This window comes from Lithobates pipiens, unplaced genomic scaffold, assembly GCF_037356315.1.
Source record: "Lithobates pipiens isolate NorthernLeopardFrog02 unplaced genomic scaffold, aLitPip1_a1.2 Scaffold_25, whole genome shotgun sequence".
Classification (NCBI taxonomy): domain Eukaryota; kingdom Metazoa; phylum Chordata; class Amphibia; order Anura; family Ranidae; genus Lithobates; species Lithobates pipiens.
In genome coordinates, this window is record NW_027507787.1 from 17,393,255 (window position 1) to 17,409,798 (window position 16,544).

The 16,544-nt window shown below is 43.5% G+C and overlaps 1 protein-coding gene across 4 annotated transcripts in view; it reads left to right on the top strand.

Moving 5' to 3' along the window:
- SGMS1 (sphingomyelin synthase 1) overlaps positions 1 to 16,544 on the top strand; it is a 442,300-nt gene that overhangs the window by 379,192 nt on the left and 46,564 nt on the right. For all 4 annotated transcript variants that reach the window (XM_077454148.1, XM_077454149.1, XM_077454151.1 and 1 more), the window contains one exon: positions 12,808 to 12,925. In XM_077454148.1, coding sequence (XP_077310274.1) covers positions 12,808 to 12,925 — 118 coding nt within the window. The remainder of the gene's footprint in view (positions 1 to 12,807; positions 12,926 to 16,544) is intronic.

The window sequence follows — 16,544 nt, forward strand, 5'->3', positions numbered from 1 at the left end:
TTTACTAAAAGCAAATGGCTTGTTCACTTTGCAAATTTTCCCATTGCTTACTAAATGATTTGTAGTCCTGCCGACTTCAATCTTCCATCTTCCAATCATGTACAAGCAGACTGTTTTTTTATTTTTTTTTCTATGCATGTGATTGAGTATTCCTTTGCAAAGTGAATATTCCCCATGTTCACTAAACTAAGGGAAAGTTCCATCGCAAAGTGAATAGTGTATTTGCTTTTCCTAAAGCAACCCCAAAATCTTTCAGGTCTAGTTTACTCTGTGGTTCTATCTTACTGGGAAAAATCAGCAATAGGCTAAGGCTTTGTGTGGGTTGAATAGTGTGCAGCTGTAAACCTGAACTTCAGACAAATATGCAGTTGAAATAAAAATATGGGAGGGAGCGGTTTTACCTGCCAAAGGATTTGTATTCCTGTTCATCCAGTCCTAAAATTGGCTTAATTTGGTGTTGTGGCACAAACCGCCTGGTGGATCTGATTTTTCTGCAATGCATTTTAGTACCACACCCTGATCACCTCTCTGCCTGTGATTGGACAGTGAGTCCTTTTTTTACAGGCTCTGGTGCCCAACATGTGGCACTTTTTGTGGGGTCCTCGGAGCCACCATTGGAGACACGAATTTGTGTGTTCATATTACCCTGTTATAGAAGTGATTTTTAGTAGCCTCTGAAACTCGACTCTATTCTCCAAAAACTCCCACAGCATGTCCACACTCAGACCATCTCTTGTACCATGTCTGCAGTCTCTGACCGTCTCCTGTGCCATGTCTGCAGTCTCTGACCGTCTCCTGTGCCATGTCTGCAGTCTCTGACCGTCTCCTGTGCCATGTCTGCAGTCTCTGACCGTCTCCTGTGCCATGTCTGCAGTCTCTGACCGTCTCCTGTGCCATGTCTGCAGTCTCTGACCGTCTCCTGTGCCATGTCTGCAGTCTCTGACCGTCTCCTGTGCCATGTCTGCAGTCTCTGACCGTCTCCTGTGCCATGTCTGCAGTCTCTGACCGTCTCCTGTGCCATGTCTGCAGTCTCTGACCGTCTCCTGTGCCATGTCTGCAGTCTCTGACCGTCTCCTGTGCCATGTCTGCAGTCTCTGACCGTCTCCTGTGCCATGTCTGCAGTCTCTGACCGTCTCCTGTGCCATGTCTGCAGTCTCTGACCGTCTCCTGTGCCATGTCTGCAGTCTCTGACCGTCTCCTGTGCCATGTCTGCAGTCTCTGACCGTCTCCTGTGCCATGTCTGCAGTCTCTGACCGTCTCCTGTGCCATGTCTGCAGTCTCTGACCGTCTCCTGTGCCATGTCTGCAGTCTCTGACCGTCTCCTGTGCCATGTCTGCAGTCTCTGACCGTCTCCTGTGCCATGTCTGCAGTCTCTGACCGTCTCCTGTGCCATGTCTGCAGTCTCTGACCGTCTCCTGTGCCATGTCTGCAGTCTCTGACCGTCTCCTGTGCCATGTCTGCAGTCTCTGACCGTCTCCTGTGCCATGTCTGCAGTCTCTGACCGTCTCCTGTGCCATGTCTGCAGTCTCTGACCGTCTCCTGTGCCATGTCTGCAGTCTCTGACCGTCTCCTGTGCCATGTCTGCAGTCTCTGACCGTCTCCTGTGCCATGTCTGCAGTCTCTGACCGTCTCCTGTGCCATGTCTGCAGTCTCTGACCGTCTCCTGTGCCATGTCTGCAGTCTCTGACCGTCTCCTGTGCCATGTCTGCAGTCTCTGACCGTCTCCTGTGCCATGTCTGCAGTCTCTGACCGTCTCCTGTGCCATGTCTGCAGTCTCTGACCGTCTCTTGTGCCATGTCTGCAGTCTCTGACCGTCTCTTGTGCCATGTCTGCAGTCTCTGAACCCTCTCTTGTTCCATGTCTGCAGTCTCTGGCCATCTCTTGTGCCATGTCTGCAGTCTCTGATTATTTGATATTGATGATGAATATTCACTGAATTTTATGTGTGGCCCTTTGGTGATGTTGAAGGCTGCACGTGAGGCCCACCATATCAAGAAAGTTGGCCATCACTGTTCTAAGGTGTCATAAATATATAAATGTATGTATGTATGTATGTGTGCACTTGCATCTGTGTTTTCATTGGTAACCACGTGCAATCATGCTGCTTGGGTAAAGAAATGTGGTTAAAGGTGTTGAAACCTTCTCGCAGAATGATTACCAATGTACCAACATTCATTAATAAGTTTCTTTATTACAAAGTTGGTTAAAAGAGAACTTGGGGGGGGGGGGGGGTTATAGACCCCTAAAACATGAATAGCTTCCACAACCCCTACCCATATAGAGATCCTTCCCTATGGACGTTAGAATAGTGAAATCTATTGATATACAATAAATACATAAAAAATTACACATATGGAAAGGATAGCTCCTACTGATGCGTTTTGCTGTATCATCTTCCTCGGGCTGCAGTTAGAGGGGGTTGAATATAAAGAACTTTTCAGTAAATTCAGGATTCAGTAAATGCCCTAATAAATTCTCCCAAAGTGACCCAAGCACAAGGCAGGTATATGATGGCATCCAAAAGACACTGGATGGCTGTCAGACCGGAAAGCCCCAGCACAGAGGAAAGGTTATGGAAACTGAATTGCAAATGTCCATATCCTGCTACATGAAGGGAGATGAGATATGTGAGATATGTGTCAGTCTGTAAGCTAGAAGATGGAACCCTGGCAAAGTGGCATTGATAGTCTTTTAACACCTCCCGGCCCTTTAAAAGGTTTCTAACGCCAAGAGGCTGGGCTTCTTATCACGTGACCGCCGTGATTGGCTGTCACAGCAGTCACATGATCCGGAAGCTCCTGAACGCAAGTAGGGATTGGGAGCGTTCTGTTAGTTACTGGTAACTGTGCTGAGAACACTCAAAGGGTGTGTGCTCTCGGCATAGCAATGTTTACATTCTGGTACGCATATAAGTGGCCGCTTGGCGTTAAGACCCGCTCGCTGGGAGTCCCCATAGATGTGAACTGCTGGCATGAAGGGGTTAAATAAACTACCAGTAAGGCTCAGTTTACACTACTGCAACTCTGAGTGCGACTTTCATGAAACTTTACACTCTCTGGCCCGGTTCTCAGTGAAGAGACGGTGGGGGACAGGTGCCGCATCAGACCGATAATGCATCCACCTAGGTAAGTATGAATGGGGGTGGGGGGGAACTTTTAAAGTAAAAAGCCTGTGATTGACAGCCTCAGCTCTGTTCCTGTATGTTATCCCCCTCCCACTCCCCTCCCCCTCCCCTCTCACTCCCCTCCCACTCCCCTCTCACTCCCCTCCCACTCCCCTCCCCCTCCCACTCCCCTCCCCCTTTAAGCCACAAAATGTGTTTTATTTAGTGTTTTATACAAAGCCAACAACTCCCAACTATTCCTAGACACCTCACTCTGGGCACCTCTGACAATCGGACAACTGACAAAACTCCCTTTATCACTATCTGATATATTATAATCTGTTTCCTCTTTGCTTCCATTTTTTGTGCACTAATTCTCTGCTCCAACTGGCACTTTGTTTAACCACTTGTTGTCCCACAGTACTTTTAGTGTGGATGGGTGGCACGATCAGGCTTGGCACCGTAAATCTACATTACCTGGCACATGCGCACTGGCGTGCCCCTCCCCTAACCATCGCTTTGTCCTCCGGACACAGCGGATTACGATTCCTGGCCATATTGAGTGGGTTGGAGATCATGATGATCACAATATCAACAAAGCTGTTATGAATATATTCCATTCATAGCAGCGTGATTCCTGTAGAGCAGTGTTTCTCTACCCCAGTCTTCAAGCTGCCCCAACAAGTCATGTTTTCAGGCTTGCCATTATTTTGCACAAGGTGATTTGATCAGTTTAACTGCTGGGATCTTATTTTTTTTTTTTCCAAAATGTTCGGTCTTTTTTCCTTTAGCAAAAAATCAAAAACCCAATGGTGGTCAAATACAGAGTACAGTGTTGCATGATTGCATTTGCCGGTTAACCACTTGCTAGCCACCCGCCGCAGATGTACTGTGGCAAGGTGGCTCACTTGGCTGAGCAAATTGCCGTACTGATATACGATTTGTGCCCCAGCTTTTGTGGGCATGCTGGCACACATGCACATGCTCTGATTGGCCAGCAGGGGAGCCAATCAGGGATTCGGCAAACTCTATGTCCATCGGCTGCCCATGATTGTTTCCCGTAGAGACAAAATGGGGATCTGCTGAAGTAAACAAGGCAGATCCCCATTCTGTCAGAGGATGACACTGAGATCGCAGGAAGACGGATCTGGGGGCTTCCCCAGTCACCCCTTGATCACCCTGATGTTAACCCATTCCCTGTCAGTGTCATTAGTACAATGTTGGTGCATATTTTTAGCACTGATCACTGTAATAATGTCACTGGTTCCCAAAAAATCGCGCTAAAAATTACTAGTAAAAAATAAAAATCCCATAAATACATCCCCTACTTTGTAGACACTATAACTTTTGCGCAAACCAATCAGTATGCACATATTGGGATTTGTTTTACCAAAAATAGTAAGTAGAAGAATACATATAGGCCTAAACCAATGAATTCATGTGTATATATATATATATATATATAAAATTGTATTTTATTTCTAGATATGTACTAAAGCATAAAGGTGTTTTTTTTTTTTTTTTTCTTAAATCAAAATTGTCATTCTTTTCTTTCTATTTGTGGGAAAACAAGGACTTCAGTTGTCGGTTAAAGTAACGCAGTGCCGTATCGCAAAAAATGGCCTGGTCATTAAGGGAGTAAATCCTTCCGGGACTGAAGTGATTAAAGTAGTGCATGGCCAAATAGAAAAAAAAAATGCTCTGGTCATGCAGGGGCTAAAATCCTTCTGGAGCTCAGGTGGTTAAATCATGTTTTTTTGGGGGGTGTTTTTGTGGAAACATGCAAGTTCTTTTTCTCAGTGAGGTGATTGGGTATCTTCAAGGTGCGCTCCCTGTTCCTGGGCACAGTTAAAGTGGTAGTAAACCATGGGTGTTCAACCTGTGGCCCTCCAGCTGTTGCAAAACTACAAGTCCCATCATGCCTCTGCCTTTGGGAGTCATGTTTGTAACTGTCAGTAGCTTGCAATGCCTCATGGGACTTGTAGTTCTGCAACAGCTGGAGGGCCACAGGTTGAGCACCCAAGTAGTAAACTCTCTGATTTTTACTTATAACAAAGCTTACCTGTAGGTAAAATGAATATCTCCTAAAGGTACACCATTTAGGGGATATTCCAGTGAATAGCAGCCGCTGAGGCCGGCGCATACCCGTGCCTTCAGAGCTGTGCGCTTGCGGGAGTGATGTCATCGCGGCACAGCCATTTAAGTGGCCACAGCCTGTGAACCCGGAAGGGAGACCTGGTGAAGATGGGAGTCTCTGTGACAGTGACAGCGTGCCACTGGAGGGCGTTGTTTCAAGGTACGTTTTTCATAATGTGTTAGTACGTGATTCATGCTAGCACATTATGTCTCTACCTTGCAGGGATGAAGCAGTTTTTTTTTGTTTTTGTTTTTTTGTTTTTTGGGGTTTTATTTGTTTTTTTTTTTTCTTGTAAATTTACTACCGCTTTAATAATGTAACGTACAATTGTGAGAGTGAGAATCCTGTTTCCCATCATTTCTTCTGTCATGGGGAGAGCTGCTCTTGAATATACAAAGCCTTTATAGGTCATGTCTTAATGACAGGCTGTTAGTATGACTTTTCTTGGTGATCTTCAGTTTTCAAGTGCACCATCTCTTCTAATTGTGTGCCGCTCAGATGTTTACCATAATCCTCCTCTAATTGGAGGCCACCACAAACAAATCTATTTCACCTTTTTCCAACGCTGAGTTAATCAGGAACATATTTCATTTGGGAAGTGCGGTGGAAAATGTTTTCCTTATTAATGAGATGAGATTAATGTTCTTTCCAGAGGTTTATTAAAATTGTTCCTTGTTGATTCAGAATAGTTTGGAGGTGTCAGGACATGAGATACGCTGCAGCTGTTTCATAATCTGTTTATCGTAGTCTTTCAGTGTTCTAGAACTTCTTTTCAAAGATCCCCTTCTGGTTCCTTACAAAGAAACATTTGGAAGTGTGCTTGTATGTGGGGTGATGTTTGTAATACACACGTGCTTGCACAGTTATTCATTTTAGATGTGCAGTTGGAGAGAAATAAAACTGCACGATTGAGCCATGTTTTTACCTTCCCCTTCTGCTGCAGTTGCGATGCTTTGCAAATTCTACCCAATATGCAGTAATCGGCAGGGGGCAAGCCGCTAAACCCAGCACAGCCTGTTGCAGGGGCGGACTGACCATTGGTCCACTCAGGCACTGCCCGAGGGCCCCATGACACTAGGGGGCCCCATGCCACCAGGGTTGCCAGCCTCAGTAAAACCAGGGACAGTATGTAAAACATTATTTTATTTTATTTTTTTACATCTGTCTCTGAAATGTCCCTTACTGACATCCTTTTGGTCTAAAAATCCTGCGATTATAGCTGCCCCACCTCTCCAGTACCTTCTCAGCCAATAGAAACATGTCTGTGTATACTGTGTGATTGTATACTGTGTGTGTGTGTGTTTGTGTCTGTGTGGCCCCATAATCTCTGATTGCCTGGGGTCCCCATAATCTCCTATTGCCCAGGGGCCCCATGAGTCCACCCATGGCCTGTTGCTGCATCACAGGTAGCTTGTTGATGATGTATGATATGCCCCGATGTGGTCTGTTGCCGCTTCAGAGGATCTACCCCTGCGTGGGTAATGTTTAGGGCTCTTTCACACGGGACGGATCCGTGCTGAACCGCCCCGTGGACATCCGCTTGCTCAGCGGGTTTCGCTCCGTCGATCCCCACTGAGCAGGAAGATGAAAGGTCCATCTCTGCACACTGCGCAGGGACGGACCTGTCGGAGCGCTGCTCTCCCCTATGGGAGATCGGATGACAGACTGCAGAGTCCGTCGTCATCCAATCCGATGACGGATGGAAAAGTAGGTTTCCGTCACACTTTTTTGGATCGGAGCGGGTCAGATCTCAGCGAACATGACACCGATGACATCCGATGCTCCATAGACCTCTATGGAGAAGTCTGTTCAGGTCCGCCTAAAAGACCGACAGGCGGAACTGAACGGATCAGTCGAGTGAAAGAGCCCTTAGTCCCTATGTGGTCAACTTTGTATGCTAATGAAAAACACAAAAAGATTTTGCAAAGAAGAAAAAAAATGGGGTTAAAATAGGTGGTGAGGAGGCGTTGCTTCACCTCCTCACTGCCTGGTAATCTCCTCTGAAGCGCGATCCAAATGCAAGAGGTAGATTCAGACATTTTCTTCTGTGTAAAAGTGATATCAAAGGCTTTTTTATTTTATTTTTAAAACAACAAACATTTTAATATTTACTTGCTCTGTGCAGTGGTTTTGCACAGAGCAGCCCCGATGCTCTTCTTCTCTGGTCCCTCGCTGGCGGTCTTGGCCCCTGCTAAGTGGCGCCTGAGTCTTAGCCTGCTGCCAGCTGAATACGGGTGACAGGAGTGCAGAACAAAGTGCAGTACTGTGACCTTCAGGGGAAGTACAGCCAAAAGTGCTTCATCCCTACTTCTCCTTCAATATATCTATGCAGTCATATGTAGGTTGCGTAGTGCCGGATCCTAGATTTTTAAAGCTGGCTCCTAGTTCTGAGTGAGGTTTGTCCAGGTCTGTCCTAAATAATATACTCTATACCAGGGGGCCAGTTCTCTGTCTCTGACCGTTAGAGGGCTGGACTATAGTTTAAAAAAAAAAAAAAACTATGAATAAATTCCTATGCACACCGCACATATCTTATTTTGAAGTGAAAAAACAAAACTGGAACAAATAGAATATTTAAAATGAAGAACAAGTAAAGTTAAATCAACAAACTTACCTGTATTTCAATGGGAACTATGGGCCTGTTTTTGGCTAATGAGATGGTCAATGTTGCAGACCAATCAGTGCAAGCCCCCCCCCCCTCACCATCAGTGCAAGCCCCCCCCCCCCTCACCATCAGTGCAAGCCCCCCCCCTCCCCTTACCATCAGTGCAAGCCCCCCCCCCTCACCATCAGTGCAAGCCCCCCCCCCCCTCACCATCAGTGCAAGCCCCCCCCCCCCCCTTACCATCAGTGCAAGCCCCCCCCCCTCACCATCAGTGCAAGCCCCCCCCCCCCTCACCATCAGTGCAAGCCCCCCCCCCTCACCATCAGTGCAAGCCCCCCCCCTCACCATCAGTGCAAGCCCCCCCTCACCATCAGTGCAAGCACCCCCCCCCCCTTTACCATCATTGCAAGCCCCCCTCATAGCCTTACTGTGCCAAACAATGTCTCACCAGTCAGTGTGTGTGTGCACAACGGGCATCTCCTGCTGCTGTGTCACGGAGCTCACTGTGAAAAGTTTGGGCGCGCTGTGATAAGTCCCGCCCTCCTCCTTGACCAGCTCGTGTGATAGACAGAACACTGCCTCTATCACATGAGCTGGTCTAGGAGGAGCCCGGGACTTTTACCACAGCGCACCCAAACTTTTCACAGTGAGCTCCGTGACACAGCAGTCTCCCGCTTTTACAACCGGCCCACCCCGAGGCCTGGCCTGTCGGGAATCCGGGCCGGATAAATTTCCTCGGCAGGCCACATGTGGGCCGTAGTTTGAGGAGCCCTGGTCTATACGGTATGAGGGGCTCTGACATGAAACACTTGTGTGATTAGACTCTGGTGACAAAAATGATTCCAGGACTTGTGGGGGAGTTTTGCTTTTGATATAGAATACTTGAAACAAAATTGTACAGCTTTGAACAACATAGAAGAGAGTTTTGTGCTCTGTGCAGCTAACCGAGGAAGTGAAAGGAAGCGTTTAACCGCACGTTGGTGTGGTTGTGTCCCAGTCAATTTCAGATTGAGAAGCTATCACCTTGCCCTTTTCAGCGTTTTTTGTTTTTTACTTTAAATTTTGTTATTGCAGAACCAACCTTTTAAGTAATCTTTTAACCACTTAAGCCTATTGCTCACACTTGTTTACCAGTTAAAAAAAATGTTTTTGCTAGAAAATTAGACACCCTAGAGAATAAAATGGAGATCGTTGCAATACTTTGTCATACCATATTTGCTCTATAAGTGGTCTTAAAAATGCAATTTTTTTTTAATGAAAAAAAAACACTTTTTTGGTTTAAAAATATAAGAGAACAGTAAAGTTAGCCCTATTTTTTTCTATGATGTGAAAGATAATGTTATGCTGATTAAATTGATACCCAACATGTCACTTTTCAAAATTGCACCCACTCATGGAATGGCGACAAACTTTTGCACTTAAAAATCTCCATAGGTGAAGTTTAACATTTTCTTTTTTATTATTATTATTATTTTTTTTTTTTTACAGGTTACCAGTTTATAGTTATGCCCTGTACACTTTCCAACAGAAAATGTGCGATCGGATCTTGTTGTCGGAAAATCCGCTCATGTGTGGGCTCCATTGGACTTTTTCCATCGGAATTTCCGACACACAAAGTTTGAGAGCAGGATCTAAAATTTTCTGACAACAAAATCCAATTGTTTAAATTCCGATCGTGTCTATACAATTCCGATGGACAAAGTGCCACTCATGCTCAGAATAAATTACCAGACGAAAGCTATTGGCCCGTTTATAGTCCTGACGTACATGTAGTACGTCATCACGTTCAGAACGATCGGATTTTACGTCAACTTTGTGCGACCGTGTGTATGCAAGACAAGTTTGGCCCAAAATCCGTCAGAAAAATCCAATGGATTTTGTTGTCGGAATGTCGGACTGTGTGTACGGGGCATATGAGGAGATCTAGGGCTAGAATTATTGCTCTTGCTCTAACGATCTCGGAGATACCTAACATTTGTGGTTTGAACACAGTTTTTATATATGTGGGCCCGACTTGCGTATGTGTTCACCGCTGCACGCGAGCTTGGAAATTTTATTTTTTTCTCATTTATTTTACTTTTTATTTTTACTTTTTACACTCCCTTAAAAAAAAATGTAATCACTTTTATTCATATTACAAGCAATGTAAACATCCCTTGTAATAAAAAGCATGACAGGGCCTCTTTAATGTGAAACCAGGGCTCAAAAAGACCTCCGATATCACATTTACACTTTAAAGCAATAAAAGAATGGGTCCTTTAAGGCCTGAGGGTGGAAGTGATGCTTGATGTTTCTCCAGTCCTCCAAGGGCATAGAGATGGGCAGGAAGTCGAGTGAGGGCCATTTTGCCCATCTGTACCCATAATCGGATCGTCTCCGCCGATGCGGATAGCGCCAGTAAACGGCGGAGAGTACCGGGAGGCGGCGGGAGCGGGGCACCTCTCCCACTGCCCATGAAAGTGATCTTGCTGCGAATCCACCGCTGAGACCACTTTTATAGAGGGGATCGCTGGCCGTGGTAAAATATAGGGGGGTTATGGCAGCTTTCTTCTGCCGTAACAACGGTATTTAACGTCAAAGTACCAACGTATATCTATGGTGGGCGGTCAGGAAGTGGTTAAGGTTTGCATAAAACTTTCGCTTGTCCCCGTTCCCATGCACATTTATTAAAAACATTTCAATAAAAAAAAATAATAATAATAATTTTGTAAGGCAGCCCGTAGACTGATTTTGTTTCCTTCCACTTGCAAAAAATCGATTTGCCTCCCCCAGCGCTATTGTGTTCTGCTGGCGGGCAACACTGGAGTCCTCCTGGGTGGCAGAATGCAATGATTGCTGTTAGCGGCTATAGCTGCTGGCAGTAATCTCATGTAGAAAAATGCGACAGGCTGGTTGTACTCAAGTTGATCGATGGCCTGCCCATACATGAACTGATATTTAGCTGGTCCCTGCTGAGCTGTCAGAATTTTGATTTCATATATGGCCAGCTTAAGTTTGTTGACCCAATGACCTTTTCACTCAGTCTATGGAAGACGTTCACACTGGTGCTTTGGGATTGGAAAAATGTTAAGCAAGCACTACTTTTTTTTTCCAGTTGGACACAATGGTTGTTTAAGGCAGTGGTTCTCAACCTTGTCCTCAAGTGCCCCCAACAGGCCATGTTTTGGGAATTATGCCGTTGCCTTGCAGGGTGTATTTTTATTTTTTTGTTTGGCTTTACTTCCTCTTTAAGGCATGACAGTGCAGCACAACATGCATCAGCACACAGGAGAGACAGCAGGCTAGCACTACTTTGTATCCCCTGCTGTTTTGTAGACACTTGTATGCTTCAGGAAGTGAGCAGAATAGTGCACGTTACAACACAACGCACTGCAGTGTACACATGTGCATTAACCTGAGCACAACCCACACATTGTAATGGGAATAGACCAGGGCTAGTTAATTAAATATCAAGGAGGTCCAGTCACTAGAAAAAAGTTCCACCCAAGGTCCGAATCCCAAGTCTGTGCCATGAAGGATTGTACATGTCTTCTTTCATTTATTTTTTTTATTTTTTTTGGAGCAAGCAAATTGCAGGGTGTTTTTGCTGCAATTTTACCACAATTTCCGTTAATTTCAGTGGGAAGTTGCGTTTTTTGGTGTGTGTTTCAAAAGCGCACCAAAGATGTAACACAGTGCTGTGGAGAGTCCCATAGGATTGCCTCATACACACGGACGTTATAAGAAACGGCCTGTTAAGCTAGTTACGTCTGGAAAAAATCAGTGTTAAAAACGCGATTTTATTTTATTAGCATTTTGTTCTGGCGTCAATGCGCGTTTAACGGCGTTTTGTAAAGCTAAGGAGCATTTTTTATTTTTTTTTAATTATCCCATCACATTATAAACATTTTTACAGCTCAAAAACGCTGACGCTAAAAAACGTCGGTATAGCTTTAATGTGCGTTAGCGTCAAAACTGCTCTAACGCTGGAGCCTCTGAAGGCGCTGGTCCTTGGTTTTTTTTTTTTTGGAGCTCAAAAACGCCATGGTGTGTATGAGCCCATTGAATAACATGGAGTTGCCTTCTTAAGCAGCAAAAAAAGCTCAAAAAGCCACTGTAAAAACGTCCGTGTGTATGAGGCCTTAAAGGTAAACATTTTTCTTGTAAGGTAAATATGCAGGAAAAACGTATCGGTGTGAAAGGGACCTTACTGTGTAGCCAGCCCCTGTGTGTTTTCTCCTTTGAATGAAGAGAAAGATGCATTGTATCTTCTCCTTGCTGGAGGAAAAAAATGTAAACAAGCCCAAGAATGTTAAAAAAAAAAATATATATATATATATATATATTAAAATTAAAAATATTTTAGGTAGAATAAAAAAAGCATTTTTAAATTATCAGTGTCAGTGTGTTTTAGGTAGGATTAAAAGCATTCACATATTTGGTATCACTGCGATCATCAGGAACAGGACATTTTTTATTATGGGTTGTTCTTTGGTAGTGAGTGATGGTAATGGCACTAAATATACAGCTAAATTAATATAAATAAATATATATATATATATATATATATAATGCATGTATGTATGTATGTGTGTGTATATGTATATATATATATATATATTAATATGTGTATATATATATATATATATATATATATATATATATATATAATGTATATGTGTGTGTTTCCTTTTTTTGGACCAGTTTTCCTTTGATATTCTCAGATTTTTTTTTTATTATTTATTAGCATTTATCACCAAATGAAAGCCCAATTTGTCATGAAAAAACATGGTATAATTCACCTGGATGCACAAAGTAGTTGTGATTTGTACAGTTTTATGAACATGTTAAAATTGCAAACTTGTGTTTTAGGCATTTAGAATTTTTCAGTCCATTATGAAGGGGTTAAATAACTGTGTTGTGTTTTTATATTTTTACAAATAAAAAATAAATAAATCGAATAATTGTTGTTTATCTCAACAGATCCATAGTTTCCCGAAGATATTTTTGTATAGTTGGTACTCTGTACTTGTATCGATGTATAACTATGTATGTTACTACACTGCCAGTTCCTGGAATGCATTTCAACTGTTCTCCAAAGGTAAGTGTTCTCTTTTCCTGTAAATGCTTATTTTGTTACTTTTTTAGGAAGCACAGGGGAGCAGCTTGGCAGACACAGGGACATTGAATCTGAGCATTTGTTTAGGTTTGAAGGAAGTGTGTCTTGGTCTCTTTTATATTAAAGAAAGGAAGAAAGATGTCAGGCCTTCTACAAGTGGTTTTTGGAGTGACCACAGTTTACCCCTGGTTCACATTGATGCTACTTTGAAATCGCGCTGCTTCACTTGAGAACGCAGGTCGGTGCGATTTCAGCACTGCAAAGTCTGAGTCGCACCGATTGCAACAGTTTCATTGCCTACAATAGGGTGGGACTTGTCATGAAATTGATTCTAAAGATTGTAAATAATTTTTAAAAAATTATCAAACTCGTTATACTTTCCTGCTCTGGGTAATGGTTTTGTACAGAGCAGCCCTGATCCTCTTCATTTTGGGTCCTCTGCTGGAACTAAGCAAAACTTTTTTTTTTTTCATTTTTGACAGAGCAAACGAGAGTTATAGCTCCTGTCTGATTTCTTTTGCCATCTGTCTCCCATTACAGATGTTTCCCTTCCCTTCCTATCCCATAGCCAAGCAGGAAATGAGAGGAAATCCCTGGAAATTAAGGGAATTCCTTGGTAACCCCCACGCCACCAGAACTAGTGTCCCCCTTGGAAAATTTCTCCTCTTACTTTTCTGGAGACAACCCAAAATTTGAGTTTTTCTTTTACTTTCAATGATATTGGTAAACAAGAGAAATAAAGATGGTGAATCTCCTTAAAGGGCACAGGCCCGCAATAGGTGTTCTGATCCCTCTCCACTATCTCCAAAACAAAAACAAAAAAGTTTTAGTTATACTTAACCACTTGCAGACCGGACCAATTTGCTGGTCAAAGACCAGACCCCTTTTTGCGATTCGGCACTGCGTTGCTTTAACTGACAATTGCGCAGTCGTGCGACGTGGCTCCCAAACAAAATTGACGTCCTTTTTTTCCCACAAATAGAGCTTTCTTTTGGTGGTATTTGATCACCCCTGCGGTTTTTATTTTTTGCGCTATAACCAGAAATAGAGCGACAATTTTGAAAAAAAACGCATTATTTTTTACTTTTTGTTATAAAAAATATCCCCCAAAAATATATAAAAAAAACATTTTTTTCCCTCAGTTTTGGCCGATACGTATTCTTCTACATATTTTTGGTAAAAAAAAATCGCAATAAGCGATTATTTATTGGTTTGTGCAAAAGTTATAGCGTTTACAAAATAGGGATAGTTTTATAGCATTTTTATTAATCATTTTTTATTTATTTTTTTACTAGTAATGGCGGCGATCAGCGATTTTTATTGTGACTGCGACATTGTGGGGGACCCATCGGACATTTTTGACACATTTTTGGGACCATTGTCATTTATACAGTAATCACTGCTATATAAATGCAGTGATTCCTGTGTAAATGACATTGGCCGTGAAAGGGTTAACCAGTGGGTGGCAGTGTAGGGGTTAAGTGTTCCTAGGGGTGTGTTACTAACTGTGGGGGGGTTGGGCTTTCATTTAGTGAACACTAATCTCTGCTCCAATCACATGGAGAGATCAGCGTCACTAGTTGCTAGGCAGAATGGAGAAATGTTGTTTACACAGCATTTCCTCCATTCGGCCGCTCCGTGAGACGATCGTGGGGATGCCCGCGGCGATCGAGTCCGCGGGTCCCGCGACCGGACTCACGGGGGTCCCGACCAGCGCGGGAGCGCGCCGCCGGCGGCGCGCTCCCGATGGCAGGGCGGCATTGAATATTGGACGTACCTGTACGCCAATATGCCTGCCCGTGCCATTCTGTCGACGTACATCGTCGTGCGCTGGTCGGGAAGTGGTTAAAGTGGATGTAAACCTGATTCATAAAACTTGACCTAAGCACATATATCTGCAGCGTTTTATTATCTCTCTCCAAAGCACAGAGTCCTCTGTCTTTCTACTGCTCCATTCTGTTATCGGCATGATAACTTTGGACAAGTTCTCCATCAACCAAGATAAAACCAGCCTGAAATTGGTGTCCTGGGATATAAATAGATTATCAGAGAGCTTGTCTTGTCACAGCACAGCTCTGCATATTCCTTCCTCTACATATGTGGTAGAGGGAGTGTGTGCCTTTCCTCCAATCAGCTGTCTTGACTGTATGCCAAGAATCCACTCCCAATGCTGAACAGGAAGAGAACATCTCTAATACAATGTGCACCTTCTAAAGCATATATAAAGCTGAAAACAGCAGATATACATGTAAAACTTATGTAGGATGATTTGATTCATCTCTGTCTATCATCTGAGGCTGTTCACTTCACTGAGTATATGTGAGGTTTTACATCCACTTTAACGTCAAAAACCTACTGCCTTTAGAACCACTTTAACCACTTCCCAACCGCCTCACGCAGATATACTGCAGCAAAATGGCACGTACAGGCACAATCGTGTACTTATATGTCGCCCTTTAAGAGGTGGCTTGCGGTCACGGGAGCTCTGTGATCGTGGGTCCCGCGGACTCGATATACCCATGATCGTCTCACAGAGAGGAAGAACGGGGAAATGCTATTATAAACGAACATTTCCCCATTCTGCCTAATGGCACTGATCACAGCTCCCTGTGATCGAGAGCGGTGATCAGTGTTGTCACACACAGGCCCCCCCCCCCCCCCCCCCCACAGCTAGAATCACTCCCTAGGACACACTTAATCCCTACACGCCACCTAATGGTTAAGCCCTTCACTGCCAGTCACATTTACAAAGTAATCAATGCATTTTTAATTGCACTGATCGCTGTATAAATGCGAATGGTCCCAAAATCACGCCAAAGTGTCTGATATGTCCACCATAATGTTGCAGTCCCGCTAAAGATCGCTGCCATTACTAGTAAAAAAATAAAAAATAAAAATGCCATAAAACTATCCCTTATTTTGTAGACGCTATAACTTTTGCACAAACAAATCAATAAACGCTTATTCCATTTTTTTTTTTTTTTACCAAAAATATGTAGAAGAATATGTATCGGTCTAAACTGAGGGGAAAAAAATGTTGTAATTTTTTTGGGGATATTTATTATAGCAAAAAGTTAAAAATAATGCTTTTTTTTTTTCAAAATTCTCGCTATTGTTTTTGTTTATAGCAAAAAATAAAACCGCAGAGGTGATCAAATACCTCCAAAATAAAGCTCTATTTGTGGTGAAAAAAGGACCTCATTTTTGTTTGGGAGCCACGTCGCACGACCGCACAATTGTCAGTTAAAGCAACGCAGTGCCGAATCGTGAAAAGTGCTCAGCCAAATGGTTCGGGGGTTAAGTGGTTAAGGGCTAGTGAAAGGCAAATTCGCGCATTTTGTTGCTTGACAATCAGAGCAAAATCGCCCCAAGTTAGGGGTGCCATTGCCATGAATCTGGATTCCAGGATTGCAGATAAAGGCAATTATCCCCCCCCCCCCCCCCCGATTAAAATCGCCTAGGTGTGGACAGAACCTTAAAAATGCTTTATGCGTATTTTTTTTTTTTTTTTTATTTAATTTAGTTGTTATATTGCTACATTTTTGTTTAGAAATCTGTTTACCAATGTCATTCTGTAGCGGTTATCTGTATATAAAGGAAT